The sequence below is a fragment of the Hyperolius riggenbachi genome, chromosome 7 (genome assembly GCF_040937935.1).
Source record: "Hyperolius riggenbachi isolate aHypRig1 chromosome 7, aHypRig1.pri, whole genome shotgun sequence".
NCBI lineage: Eukaryota > Metazoa > Chordata > Amphibia > Anura > Hyperoliidae > Hyperolius > Hyperolius riggenbachi.
The window spans coordinates 10,140,922-10,153,578 of record NC_090652.1 but is presented as its reverse complement, the minus strand read 5'-3'; the positions used below and the strand labels follow the sequence as shown (position 1 = coordinate 10,153,578).

The window sequence follows — 12,657 nt, the reverse complement described above, 5'->3', positions numbered from 1 at the left end:
CAGTCAGTGACATGACTCTGTACTCTGTAATGTGCTGCAGAAGATGTCAGTGCTATATAAATACATAATAATAATATGGTAGGACATTAGACTATGACTATGGTAGGATTAGATTGTGAGCTCCTCTGAGGATAGTCAGTAACATGACTATGTACTCTGTAATGTGCTGCAGAAGATGTCAGTGCTATATAAATACATAATAATAATATGATAGGACATTAGACTATGACTATGGTAGGATTATAGTGTGAGCTCCTCTGAGGACAGTCAGTGACATGACTATGCACTCTGTAATGTGCTGCAGAAGATGTCAGTGCTATATAAATACATAATAATAATGCAATGCTGCAATTGGTGTGTAACTCTAGCCAATTTATTTTACAAAAAACTAAGGCAGGCGACTCACTTGACTTTTTTCGTGGGCGTTTTCTGCACGGTAAAACTGAGAACTCGTGTTAATCAATGAGTAAGTTCACATATTTTTCGCCCGCAGAAAAAAACAAAGCTGACATCCTGCAGGATAAATCTACACATTTTGTCAGTTTTCTCTATCGATAACATTAGCTTCTGTGGAGGAAAAGTGCGTTTTTTTTTCTGTATACAAACATTTTATGGTGTGCAGAAACGCGCGCGCACAAAACTGAAAGACAAGTGTGTCCCCTGCCTTATCCCATTCACTTTTTCTAAGTAACCTAAGAGAACCTTTTCTCATCTTCTGTTTAAAAAACAAAAAATGTTTCCGCGCTCTGCAGTTGAAAAAGTAACAAAAAGTAGATTAACATCCCTGGCAGTATGATTATTTCCAGATTTTGGGGTCTAAGTGGTGCAGTTTTTTGCCTGCTTTTAGACCCTGAAACTGCGAAACAATCATGCCACCAGAAAGCCCGCAGCAGCCCAGCATTTACCCCCCATGGGATCCAGCGCTGCAGTTCTCCCTCCGTCCTCCGTGTGGTGCTGTAACCCTATAGTGAGATTGCCATCTGTTCTCCTGAATCACGGGATCCAGAGCCTACGAGGACAGGAAGAAGAATGGCTGCCTGCATCTGGATCCCGGGGGAGGTGAGTTTAAACACCCGCTGCGCTATGCTCTGCGTAGACCTTGCGGCGGTCACCACGAGTCAGGCTCGGGGTTACCGCTTTGAGTTGTGGATTTCCAGCCCCGGAAGCCTGACTCGGGGTTACCACCAGGGTGGATTAAAAAGTTCTGTCAAAATGATTCTGGGCATGTCCCCACCCACATTTGTGTCCTACGTGGCTGCTGCATGTGTGGCGTCACGCACCGGCGCTTTAGGCAGAGGCCACGCGGAACGTGAATGGAGGAAGCGGGGAACTGGACACTCGCGGCAGCCAGACTGGTGAAAGATTTGAATTCACAGGCATCAAGGGGGGGGGGGGGGTCACAATAACATAACGATTGGGGGGACAGCGGACAGTAAACCACAAAACTTGGCGCTTGTCCCAATATAGCACGCTGTTACCCCTGCACACCCAATCGACCACGCCTCCATGAGGTTTCCCAGCATGCTTGATCGATACATTTCACTGATTTCAATGTCAGTCCTGCAGGCGGCACCATCGGCAATGTTCGTATAAAGGGAAAGAGAAAGTGTGGCACTCCCTACTGCTATTGTGAGTATAAGCATATATACACAGCACAAAGATTGAACTCACTGGCCTGCACCGATCTGGAGTCTTAGACTCAGTCACTGAGACGTGTGCTCCGCTTCAACAAGGAAAAAACAGCCATATAGCAAATGCAGTCAGAAAGAAAGATTGCTGCGTGCACCTTCCGTCAAAGGAATGATTTATTATCATCAATAGTGACAGCCGCTGCTTGAAGATACAGACATCCAAAACACTGTGCGTATAACAAAACAGTTCAACGTGGTGTAACCATTTATCTTACGTATCCTTGGTGCAGGCTTAGTGGTATGGGAGGTGGGTGCAGGCACTGAAAGGTGGGGCGACGGCCGTTTCGCGTCTAACTGACGCTTGGTCACGCGTTCCACTGAAGTGAAGAAGTGAGTCTTCCGGTATATGGCGGAGTAAACCCCGCCCCTTCCGGGATCGTCCCTTCCTTTGGTGCAAAGGTTGTAACCTAGGAGACCAAGACGCCTGTTTCCACATTCATTATGTAAACAGCCCCATGTATGCCGTTGCCATCCATATAGTAACACGCTGTCAAATTACGAACAGCGCGTCACGTTGGTAGACCAGGAGGAGCATATAACGATGCTGCATATATTGAGGTTGCGGCATTCCGTAATATTTAAACGGAAGTCAGTAATAACTAGTGATTAACCGCAACATGCATAAAGCGGCAACAGGAGGTTAATTTTCCTCCAGCCATTTACCGTCTAAGTATTACTGACTTCCGTTTAAATATTACGGAATGCCGCAACCTCAATATATGCAGCATCGTTATATGCTCCTCCTGGTCTACCAACGTGACGCGCTGTTCGTAATTTGACAGCGTGTTACTATATGGATGGCAACGGCATACATGGGGCTGTTTACATAATGAATGTGGAAACAGGCGTCTTGGTCTCCTAGGTTATAACCTTTGCACCAAAGGAAGTGACGATCCCGGAAGGGGCGGGGTTTACTCCGCCATATACCGGAAGACTCACTTCTTCACTTCAGTGGAACACGTGACCAAGCGTCAGACGCGAAACGGCCGTCGCCCCACCTTTCAGTGCCTGCACCCACCTCCCATACCACTAAGCCTGCACCAAGGATACGTAAGATAAATGGTTACACCACGTTGAACTGTTTTGTTATACGCACAGTGTTTTGGATGTCTGTATCTTCAAGCAGCGGCTGTCACTATTGATGATAATAAATCATTCCTTTGACGGAAGGTGCACGCAGCAATCTTTCTTTCTGACTGCATTTGCTATATGGCACCATCGGCAATCCTGCAATGTGGCACCAATTTTCATTCAATAAAATTAGCGAATTGGATTGGTCAATCGGGCAGCAAAATTGTGAGCTGTATGGCCACTGTTAGATGGAAAGTGAATTGTATCTTTATTTTTGTATCTTGTGCATTAGCTTTCCTTAGAGTTAAAGGGGCACTACAGCGAAAAAATGTAAAATATGTGTAAACCTATACAAATAAGTACATTTTTTCCAGAGTAAAATGAGCCATAAATTACTTTTCTCCTATGTTGCTGTCACTTACAGTAGGTAGTAGAAATCTGACAGAACTGACAGGTTTTGGACCAGTCCATCTCTTTATAGGGGATTCTCAGGGATATATTTATTTTCTAAAGCACTTAGTGAATGGCAGTTGCTCTGTCCAACTGCCAAAAAACTGCAGCGAGCTGGGAAGCTGGCCAGCATCATTGTTTAAATCCTTTTCCGGGAATATCTTTATAAAGAATAAAAGCCTTGCTGAGAATCCCCCATGAGGAGATGGACTAGTCCAAAACCTGTTGCTTCTGTCATATTTCTACTACTTACTGTAAGTGACAGCTACATAGGAGAAAAGTAATTTATGGCTCATTTTACTCTGAAAAATAAGTAAGGTCCATACCCACGGCAAGATTGTGTCCATTTTCGTTTAACGAAGGTTAAAAATGGCCAGTGACCCGCGATGATCGTTCATTTTGAAAGACTGTCAAGATGGATCACAAAAGCAACAGTCGTTCAATCTTCTGCGTGAGTCAATAGACTGAAGCGGAAAAAATTGTTTGCTTTGAACAATCGTTCTTGCAACCGTTCACTTCCAATCATGATATCGGCAGATTGGGGAATGATTGTTCGCCAGCGGAGTTCCCCGATCTGATCTTCCTATGGGTACCGCGGTTAAGCTTTGTGAATGGACCCCAAAGAATCTTAAAGAGAAACTTTGCTGATTATTATGTAATTCATAAAATTGCTTCTTTTTTTACAATATTACTTTGTACATCATTCAGTCAGTGTTTGCACATTTTATAAATCTTTACTCACCCCGATTTACATTCTGAAATGTATCAGCAATGCTGGCGTTTTTACTGGTGGCAAAGTGAATCATTATGGGATGTCCGTCACCTGTGGAGGCTGCCATAGTTATTTCCTTTTAAGCAATACTAGTTGCCTGGCAGCCCTGCTGATCCTCTGCCTCTAATACATTTAGCCACAGCCCCTGAACAAGCATGCAGCAGAGCAATGCTCGGACTGAAGTATGACTGGATTAGCTGCATGCTTGTTTCTGGTGTGTGATTCAGACACTACTGCAGCCAAAGAGATCGGCAGGGCTGCCAGGCAACTGGTATTGTTTATCAGGAAATAAATATGGCAGACTCCATATCCCTCTCACTTTGGGCGTGGTTTAAAGAGGAACTGTCGCAAAAATCTTAAAATGTAAAACACATACGAATAAGAAGTACATTTCGTCCAGAGTAAAATGAGCCATAAATGACTTTTCTCCTATGTTGCTGTCACTTACAGTAGGTAGTAGAAATCTGACATTACTGACAGGTTTGGGGCTAGTCCATCTCTTTATGGGGGATTCTCAGCATGGCCTTTATTCTTTATAAAGACATTCCCTGAAAAATATTTATACAAAGAAGCTGGCCAGCCTCACTTCTTGCTGCACACTTTTTTGGCAGTTAGACGGAGCAACTGCCATTCACTAAGTGCTTTTAAAAATAAAGAAAACCCTGAGAACCCCCCCATAAGAAGATGGGCTAGCCCAAAACCTGTCGGTAATGTCAGATTTCTACTACTTACTGTAAGTGACAACAACATAGGAGAAAAGTAATTTATGGCTCATTTTACTCTGGGAGAAACGTATTTCTTATCTGTATGTTTACATGTATTTTAAATTTTAAGACTTTCGCGACAGAGGTCCTTTAAGGACCGTCTACACAGATTTATCCTGAGTTCTGCGTTGGACTGGGAAGCTCTTTGTGCCCCGGCAGGGGGTATATATGGGATTTGCACGGTGTGTAGGTGCAGAGGGGGTGTCGCGCTGTGGTAGCTGCCATTATTGCCACCAATTGCAATCAATGCCACACGTAACTCATTATCTGTGTGCTGCGGCAGCTGCGATATCGGAGTAATTACACAGCAGCTGCTTTATCTTCCCCCAAGTCGTCCCTAATTCCTCCCCTCCTCCCCGATCACAGCATCTCCTGCTCTCATATGATAAATAATAGATCAGATCTCTCATCAGATGCTTATAGAGTGGAATCATTTGCAGCCCGGGGGGAGGCGGCCTGATGCAGGGAGTACAGACGCCGGGGAACCTGCCGTCTCATCGCCACGTTAGGAACGTCCGCCGCCTTTGTTAAAGCGGACCTGAACTCAGAACTTCCTCTCTGCTCTAAAAGATAAGCAACAGCATAATAACCTTTACAGAAATGCATTTCTGTGTTACAGCTGATACAAATCCTGCAATAAACCTGCAGTGCATCTACTTCCTGCTTCCATGGAAGCAGACATATTGTTAACCTCCTGTGTTTACAAATTAGCTGCTCTGCCAAGGCAGAGGAGATTCCTGTGCAGACACGGCAGAGAGATCAAATTATGGAGGTGATTAGTCACAGATGAGGGGTATTATACAGGCTAAACTCTCTAAATACACACAGGGTGCATTGCTCTGTTTTCCTTCTGTCCTGTGCAAGAGTTCAGCTCCACTGAAACCTTTAATGAGAAAAACCTCCCCTGGGGGGTACTCACCTCAGTAGGGTGAAGCCTCCGGATCCTATTGAGGCTTCCCCCCTCCTCCTCGGACCCACAGCAGTCTCGCTGTTCCCCTCCGAACAGCGGGGATGTCAATATTTACCTTCCCGGCTCCAGCGCAGGCACAGTATCGGCTCTCCGCTCGGAGATAGGCGGAAATAGCCGATCGCTGTCGGTCCGCTCTAATGCGCAGGCGGCTTGCGCAATCTCCTGCGCCTGCGTAGTAGAGCGGACCTGACGGAGATCGGCTATTTCCGCCTATCTCCGAGCGGAGAGCCGATACTGTGCCTGCGCTGGAGCCGGGAAGGTAAATGTATCAGCACTTGTCAGGCTTGTCGAGGGAGGATTGCGGGTTGCTTCCAGGGAGCCAGTGCTGGATTGCCTGCAGCTACGGGGGAGGGGGAAGCCTCATTGGGACCTTGAGGCTTCCCCCTACAGAGGTGAGTAACCTTTCCAGTTGTAGGAATTCTCCCAGCCATGGCAATAGTCCAGTATGTTGGGGGGTGGGAGCCTTTTCAAGGGTTTGTGCACCCCCATTTCATTTTGCAATGAGTGTTTCATTCCCTTTGGTGGGACTGTTCTGCGCTAGAGGTATATCAGAGTGCCAATCGTCTATTCACAGCCCATGTGCATCGAATTGATTCTTCTGTCCATGCATGGCAGCTTCCAAGCAAGATGCGATAAAGAAGACCATTAAATGTCACGTGGATCTATATTGGCATGGAGCCCCGCCCTCCCAGTCATACTTAACCTGTTTTATTATGTAGAATTCTCTTCCCAGAGCATTCTGGGAGACCAGATGTTTTCTGCTGGCTTCAGAACTCTCAGTAAATAAACATTCTGCTCAGATCACCTGTCAGGACTTAGGATGTCGCCCAATCTGTTACATTTCAGAATGTAAATCATGGAAAGATATTACAATGGGCACAACACTGACTAAATAATTTATAAATGAATATTGTAAAAAAAAGACATTTTGTTCATTAAGTTATGATCAGTAAAGATCATCTTTACCTGCTTGAGGACCGCAGTGTTAAACCCCCCCCCTAAAGACCAGGCCATTTCTTGCTACATTGGCCTCTGCAGCCTCGCTGCAGGACTGCACAACTCGGCACACAAGTGACCCCCCCCCCCCCCCCCTTCCTTTTCTCCCCACCAACAGAGCTCTCTGTTGGTGGTGTCTGATCTCCCCTTGTGTTTATTTTTATAAATATTAGTTTTTAGTTTTTTTTAAATAAATTCTATTTTTTTTTCCTTAAATACCTCCCTCCCCCCCAGTCAGCCATTCATGGCGATTGGCTGTCATAGGCTTCAGCCTATAACAGCCGATCGCTCTCCTGTGTCCCAGGGTGACAGCTGTGTCACACGGCTACTGGTTAAATGGAACCCGATGTGAGTGGGATATGGATGCTGCCATATTTATCTCCTTTTAAAGAGACTCTGAAGCAAAATTAAAATCTCCTTTTTACCTTCCATGTACTGTATGTTAAGAAGTATCAGTAGTCCGAAAACGCCGCATTCCGATGGCAGAACGAGGGGTTTAGACCCCAGAAATCCTCCGGGCAAAGTTCAGGCAGCGCTTCCTTGTTGAGGCAGAGCTTAGCACTGTAGCACTGCCTCTACTGTAGTCAATCTGCACCGATCGCCGCCTCTCCCTTCACAGAGAGGGGCGGGGAGAGGCGGAGATCTGCGCACAGATTGACTTCAGTTAGGCAGAGCTATAGCCCAAAGCTCTGCCTCTCCGGGCAGCAAAACCCATGACCTGGAAAGTCGTGGAATTTTGCTCCGGGATTTGGGGGGTCTTTAACCTCCTGAGCGATAATCCCGAGCTGAGCTCGGGGTATATCGCGCAGGAGGATTTCTCAGGCCCTGGTGGGCCGATTTGCATAATTTTTTTTTTTGTTACATGCAGCTAGCACTTTGCTAGCTGCGTGTAACTTCCGATCGCCGCCGCTCGCCGTGCCGTGCAGTCCCCCCCCCCCCCCCTCCCCGACCCCTTGCGCAGCCTGGCCAATCAGTGCCAGGCAGCGCTGAGGGGTGGATCTGGACTCCCTCCGACGTCCATGACGTCGGTGACGTCATCCCGCCCCGTCGCCATGGCGACCAGGTGAGCCCAGCAGGAAATCCCGTTCTGAACGGGATTTCCTGCTTACTCTGATCGCCGAAGGCGATCGGAGTGGGTGGGGGGATGCCGCTGCGCTGCGGCTATCATGTAGCGAGCCCAGGTTTAATTTTATAAAATAAAAAATTTAAAAAAAATAGTGCTGCGCCACCTCCTGGGCGATATAATTGTATCGCCCAGAGGGTTAACACCTCATTCTGCCACGGGAATGCGGTGTTTCAGGTCTACTGATACTACTTAACATAAATCGAAGGTAAAAACGAGATTTTAAATTGGCTTCAGAGTTTCTTTAAACGATGCAGATGACTGTCGTCCTGATCTTGTGCGTCTCAAATACATTTAGCCCTGGACCCGAAAACAAGCATGCAGCAGGTCAGGTACTCTGACTCAGCTGGTTTATTGGATTAGCCATATGCTGGTTCCAGGGTTTTGACTCAGACACTACTTATGCCAGAGGATCAACAGGGCTGCCAGGCAACTGGCATTGTTTACAAGGAAATAAATAATGCAGCCTCTATATCACTCTAGCCTCGGGTTCCCTTTAAATTTGCATTGTTTCTATATCAATATCCCTTATAAAATAATGGATGGGAGATCTGCTGGTAATTAATTTCTGTAGAGCTTTGATGGCACCACAACAAATGGATACCCCTAAGAATTGGGTTATCCTGGAGAGAAGTGTGAGGAAATTGCAGGCGTATCTTTATCGTGCGCAATCAGCGATGCGTCTGCCGCTCCCGGTCTCCCCGCAGCCATCCGGACAGCCGTATTCTCTGCCGCCACTCCGGTGATAAGCTGACTGAATGCTGCGTGATTACTGGTGTCTGCGGGCAAATCACCTCCTGAATATTAAGCGGGCCTCCGAGTGCATAATTCACATTGCAGCTTCACACGCTGTTCATCTGCCTTTCATTAAAGATCGCGCTCGGCTGAGGTCATCTGGGCCACTTCCATAAAGCAAGTTTATTAAATGATTCCCTAACGCATAACTCGGTACCTGTACTGATAGTAAACTAGCTGCAGTGTGTGCTGATCTCTGCTACCTCCAGTATGTACAGTATAAGCTGTTGCTCTGTCCCTGCACTGATAGTAAACTAGCTGCAGCGTGTGCTGATCTCTGCTGCTTCCACTTTGTACAGTGTAAGCTGTGCCTGTACTGATAGTAAACTAGCTGCAGCGTGTGCTGATTTCTGCTACCTCCAGTACGTACAGTATAAGCTGTTACTGTGTCTGTACTAATAGTAACGTAGCTGCAGCGTGTGTTGATCTCTGCTACCTCCAGTATGTACAGTATTATGTGTACTCTGTGCCTGTACTGATGGTAAACTAGCTGCAGCGTGTGCTGATCTCTGCTGCCTCCAGTATGTACAGTATAAGCTGTTACTCTGTGCCTGTACTGATCATAAACTAGCTACAGTGTGTGCTGATCTCTGCTACCCTCAGTATGTACAGTATAAGCTGTTACTCTGCGCCTGTACTGATAGTAAACTAGCTGCAGCGTGTGCTGATTGCTGCTACCTCCAGTAGGTACAGTATAAGCTGTTACTCTGCGCCTGTACTGATAGTAAACTAGCTCCAGCGTGTGCTGATCTCTGCTATTTCCAGTGTAAGCTGTTATTCTCAGCCTGTACTGATTTTGAACTAGCTGCAGTGTGTGCTGATCTCTGAGGTGTATAAAATCTGCTGGTGACCACAGAAGTGTAAGGATGTGTTATGTGGTCCTGCAGACATAACCTGTAACCCCATGCTTGGACATATCTTTTAAAACTGGTACAAAAACTACAGTAAGAGAATGAAAAGCTGCCTAAACCAGGTAAAGAGATCTTTCCTGTCTGGTGGTACAAGGATTCTGATTGGCTGCTCAAAGCAATGAAACGGGGCGTCCTATTGGGCTACTGCTTCTCTTCTGTGCCAGTTTTGAAAAATCAACCCCACTGTACATAAATGATGCATTTGCACCAATGTCATTGGTCGGAGCAATGAATGAAGTGGATGTCTTTGTGTTTGTTTGTAAATTTTATTCATTCTATTTTCGTATTCTCTGTCGTAGATGTAAACGCCCCCAACGTACAAGTGATGCAGATGGAGCTGGTGTGCTGCGAGGCCCCGGAGCCCCTGAAAATGAATTTAACAGGTAAAATCGCCTCGATTCAAAATTATCCTAACGGCCCAGTGTTCTCTCCAGGCCCTTTTAGCTGGGTGGTCCGCCCGGCTAGTTTTGTGCTGTGATCGGCTTGCCTCCTCCTATGCTGGAAGCAGAGTTGTGCAGAGAAGCTCCGCCCCAGCATGCTCTCAACTCGCCCCACCCGGCTACTTTTTCATGCCACCCATCTGGAAAAGATTCTGGAGAGAACACTGAAGTGTAACTGCTGGGCTTGAAAACAAAAACCAATTATTTATTTTTATTTATATTTACCAAAAGTTAAAATCACTATTACTTTTCTTGTTGTTAAATGATCATTCCCCAGTTTCCCTGACTCTTATTTGGTACACAAAAAGGAAGTTGCAGGGCATGCTGGGTTGTCCTTTTTTGTTTCTCTACTTCCCCTCAGACATAACTAATGCAGCCTGATTGGCTGAAGCCTCTTTCCCTCCTGTTTTCCCCTCCCACACCTCTGTTCCTCTCTGATTGGCCAATATTGCTCAGGCTGAAACAATGCACTTTCTATAGTGGAGGGCGGGCTATGCATACACTATCAGGCAGAGGAGAGTAAGGGAAGAAATGACATCAGGATTAGCTTCAAAATAGCCACAGTTAAAATGGGATATTCACTTAAATCAAAACGTGGACAGTGCAATACATATGTTATGTAAGTAGAGCAAGTATTTATCTACTTATATATGTGGTGTTCTTTTTTCTGAGAAATAATAGCTGACAGCTCCTCTTTAAATTCCATATCAAAGGTAACTGCTTTACTAGTGCATTGATCTCACAATAAAAGCTCGGAAATTGATTGGCTAAAACACTCTCCAAACTGCCCCTAAATTGAACATGTTTGCAACCGCGTCACGTACGTTTCCTGCCATGCCAGCGAGCGCATGGCTGTAAGGCATATGGGCGTTACCGCCAGGGTAGTATGACCACTATGTAGACAGGTATGACCTCTGGCGGAGGAGGCGCCCAGACTGCCAGGCTCCTGAAGAGAGTGGCTGGGTGCCCGGCTGTCTGATACAGGAAGTAAGCTAGACCAAAGTTTTCATTAATTTTTAAAAATAATACTGTAAATTATAAATGCAATCATTAAACTTATATCTACCGTATGTAGTTTGCGGAGGATAGGAAACGCAGGGAACCAGTTTTCCCAATTCCTGGAATGTCACTTTCTTATCAGGCGGAACTTGAGCTGCTGGACCGCAACAGTCCCCTGTTATGGTACATGTAACTATAGGCTCTGGGAACAAGATAATTATCCAGACATTGTGACAATGTGTGAAAACGATTTCATGTGATTTATTGCTACGTATAGCTATTATTAGCGTGTGCTGGTTATTATAGTAGTGCTCTGGTGCCCTCTATAGGCAGGATATGTGTAACGCCACACTATGGACCTGCACAGGGTCATAAGGGAAACCGAGACAATTGTACCCTGTATGTATTTAGAGACCTTAGCCTGTCTAATTCCCTCCTCATCTGTGACTAGGCACAAGTTGTATTTTGATCCCTAAGCTGTGTCAGCTCACTGCCACACAGGGGCGTAACAATAGACCCTGCAAGGGATGCAGCTGCAGGGAGGCCCAGAAGCTTCAGGGGGCCCTGTGGGGGGAGACGTTTCTTTTCCCTGTCCTCAGAGACTGACAACTAAGGGCATGGAGAGAAAAAAAAAGTCTGCTCTCTACACAATTTTTCTAATGACTGCATCTGCTAAGCCACTGATAAGGAATCATACAAAGTTTTGCAGACAAAGATTTGTAGACAGTCCCTATTCAGTGTTCAGCAGGGTCAAGGGGAGCCTCATCCAAAGTTTTGCAGGGGGGCCCAGTGAGTTCTAGTTACGCCACTGCTGCCACAGCAAAGACCTAATAGGATGCTAACGATATGTCCGCTCCTATGAAGCAGAAAGTAGTCAACTAAAAAGCAAATGAGCCAAAGCAAAAACTTGCACCCTGATAAGTGCCTAAATGGATGTAAATAAGAGTAAACATACAAAGAGCATCCATATAGGAAACTTCAATAAAAGTCCAAATCTTGCAGCCAATAGCCAGTGAAATGTAACTTTGAGGACAATATACAAAATAAAAGCACTTAAAAACAAAAACAGCACGTCATAGAAATGACAATGTATCAAAAAATGACTTCCTGGGTGGCGGCTTGGCTTCCTATTGGTGGAAGCTAACAGAGACGGGGAGCGGTGGGAGGAGCCTGGAATCCAGGGGGAGATGCTACGAGGATGACTGACAGCCTCACATAAATAAAGCAGGCTAGTGACAAGCAGATTGTCACTAGCCTGGTGATCTTTTAAGGGGGTGCAGCACAGCGCAGGGGGGGCCGGCAGCGGCGGTACAATGACACAGAGACATGTCATTGTGCACACAACATGCCTCTGGGTCCTGTTAGGATTACCAGATGCCACCTCGGGTTCTCTTTAAAGTAGTTGTGTCATAGATGTTAGGATTGTGTCAGCTATGTCATTAACTTTTATTTATTTCTTTATTATCTGCAGGCAATGTATGCTCACTAAAGGACAAGATCTTCGTAATGAAGGAGGGCGTGTCTTATAGGATTAAAATAACTTTTAAGGTAATAAAAGTAAAATATTGAGTTTTTTGTGATGGTTCTACAGTTTAAAGTAATTCTCTAGCCACATAAATGGGGAGGTATTGCTTTCTACATGGCCAGGGCGACCTCCTATAGCGTGGATAGATTC

General features: G+C 45.8%; 1 protein-coding gene across 3 annotated transcripts in view; it reads left to right on the top strand.

Moving 5' to 3' along the window:
* Positions 1 to 12,657, top strand: part of LOC137525371 (rho GDP-dissociation inhibitor 1-like) — a 139,294-nt gene that overhangs the window by 114,329 nt on the left and 12,308 nt on the right. For all 3 annotated transcript variants that reach the window (XM_068246432.1, XM_068246433.1, XM_068246431.1), the window contains exons 3-4: positions 9,843 to 9,926; positions 12,454 to 12,530. In XM_068246432.1, the coding sequence (XP_068102533.1) occupies positions 9,843 to 9,926; positions 12,454 to 12,530 (161 nt within the window). The remainder of the gene's footprint in view (positions 1 to 9,842; positions 9,927 to 12,453; positions 12,531 to 12,657) is intronic.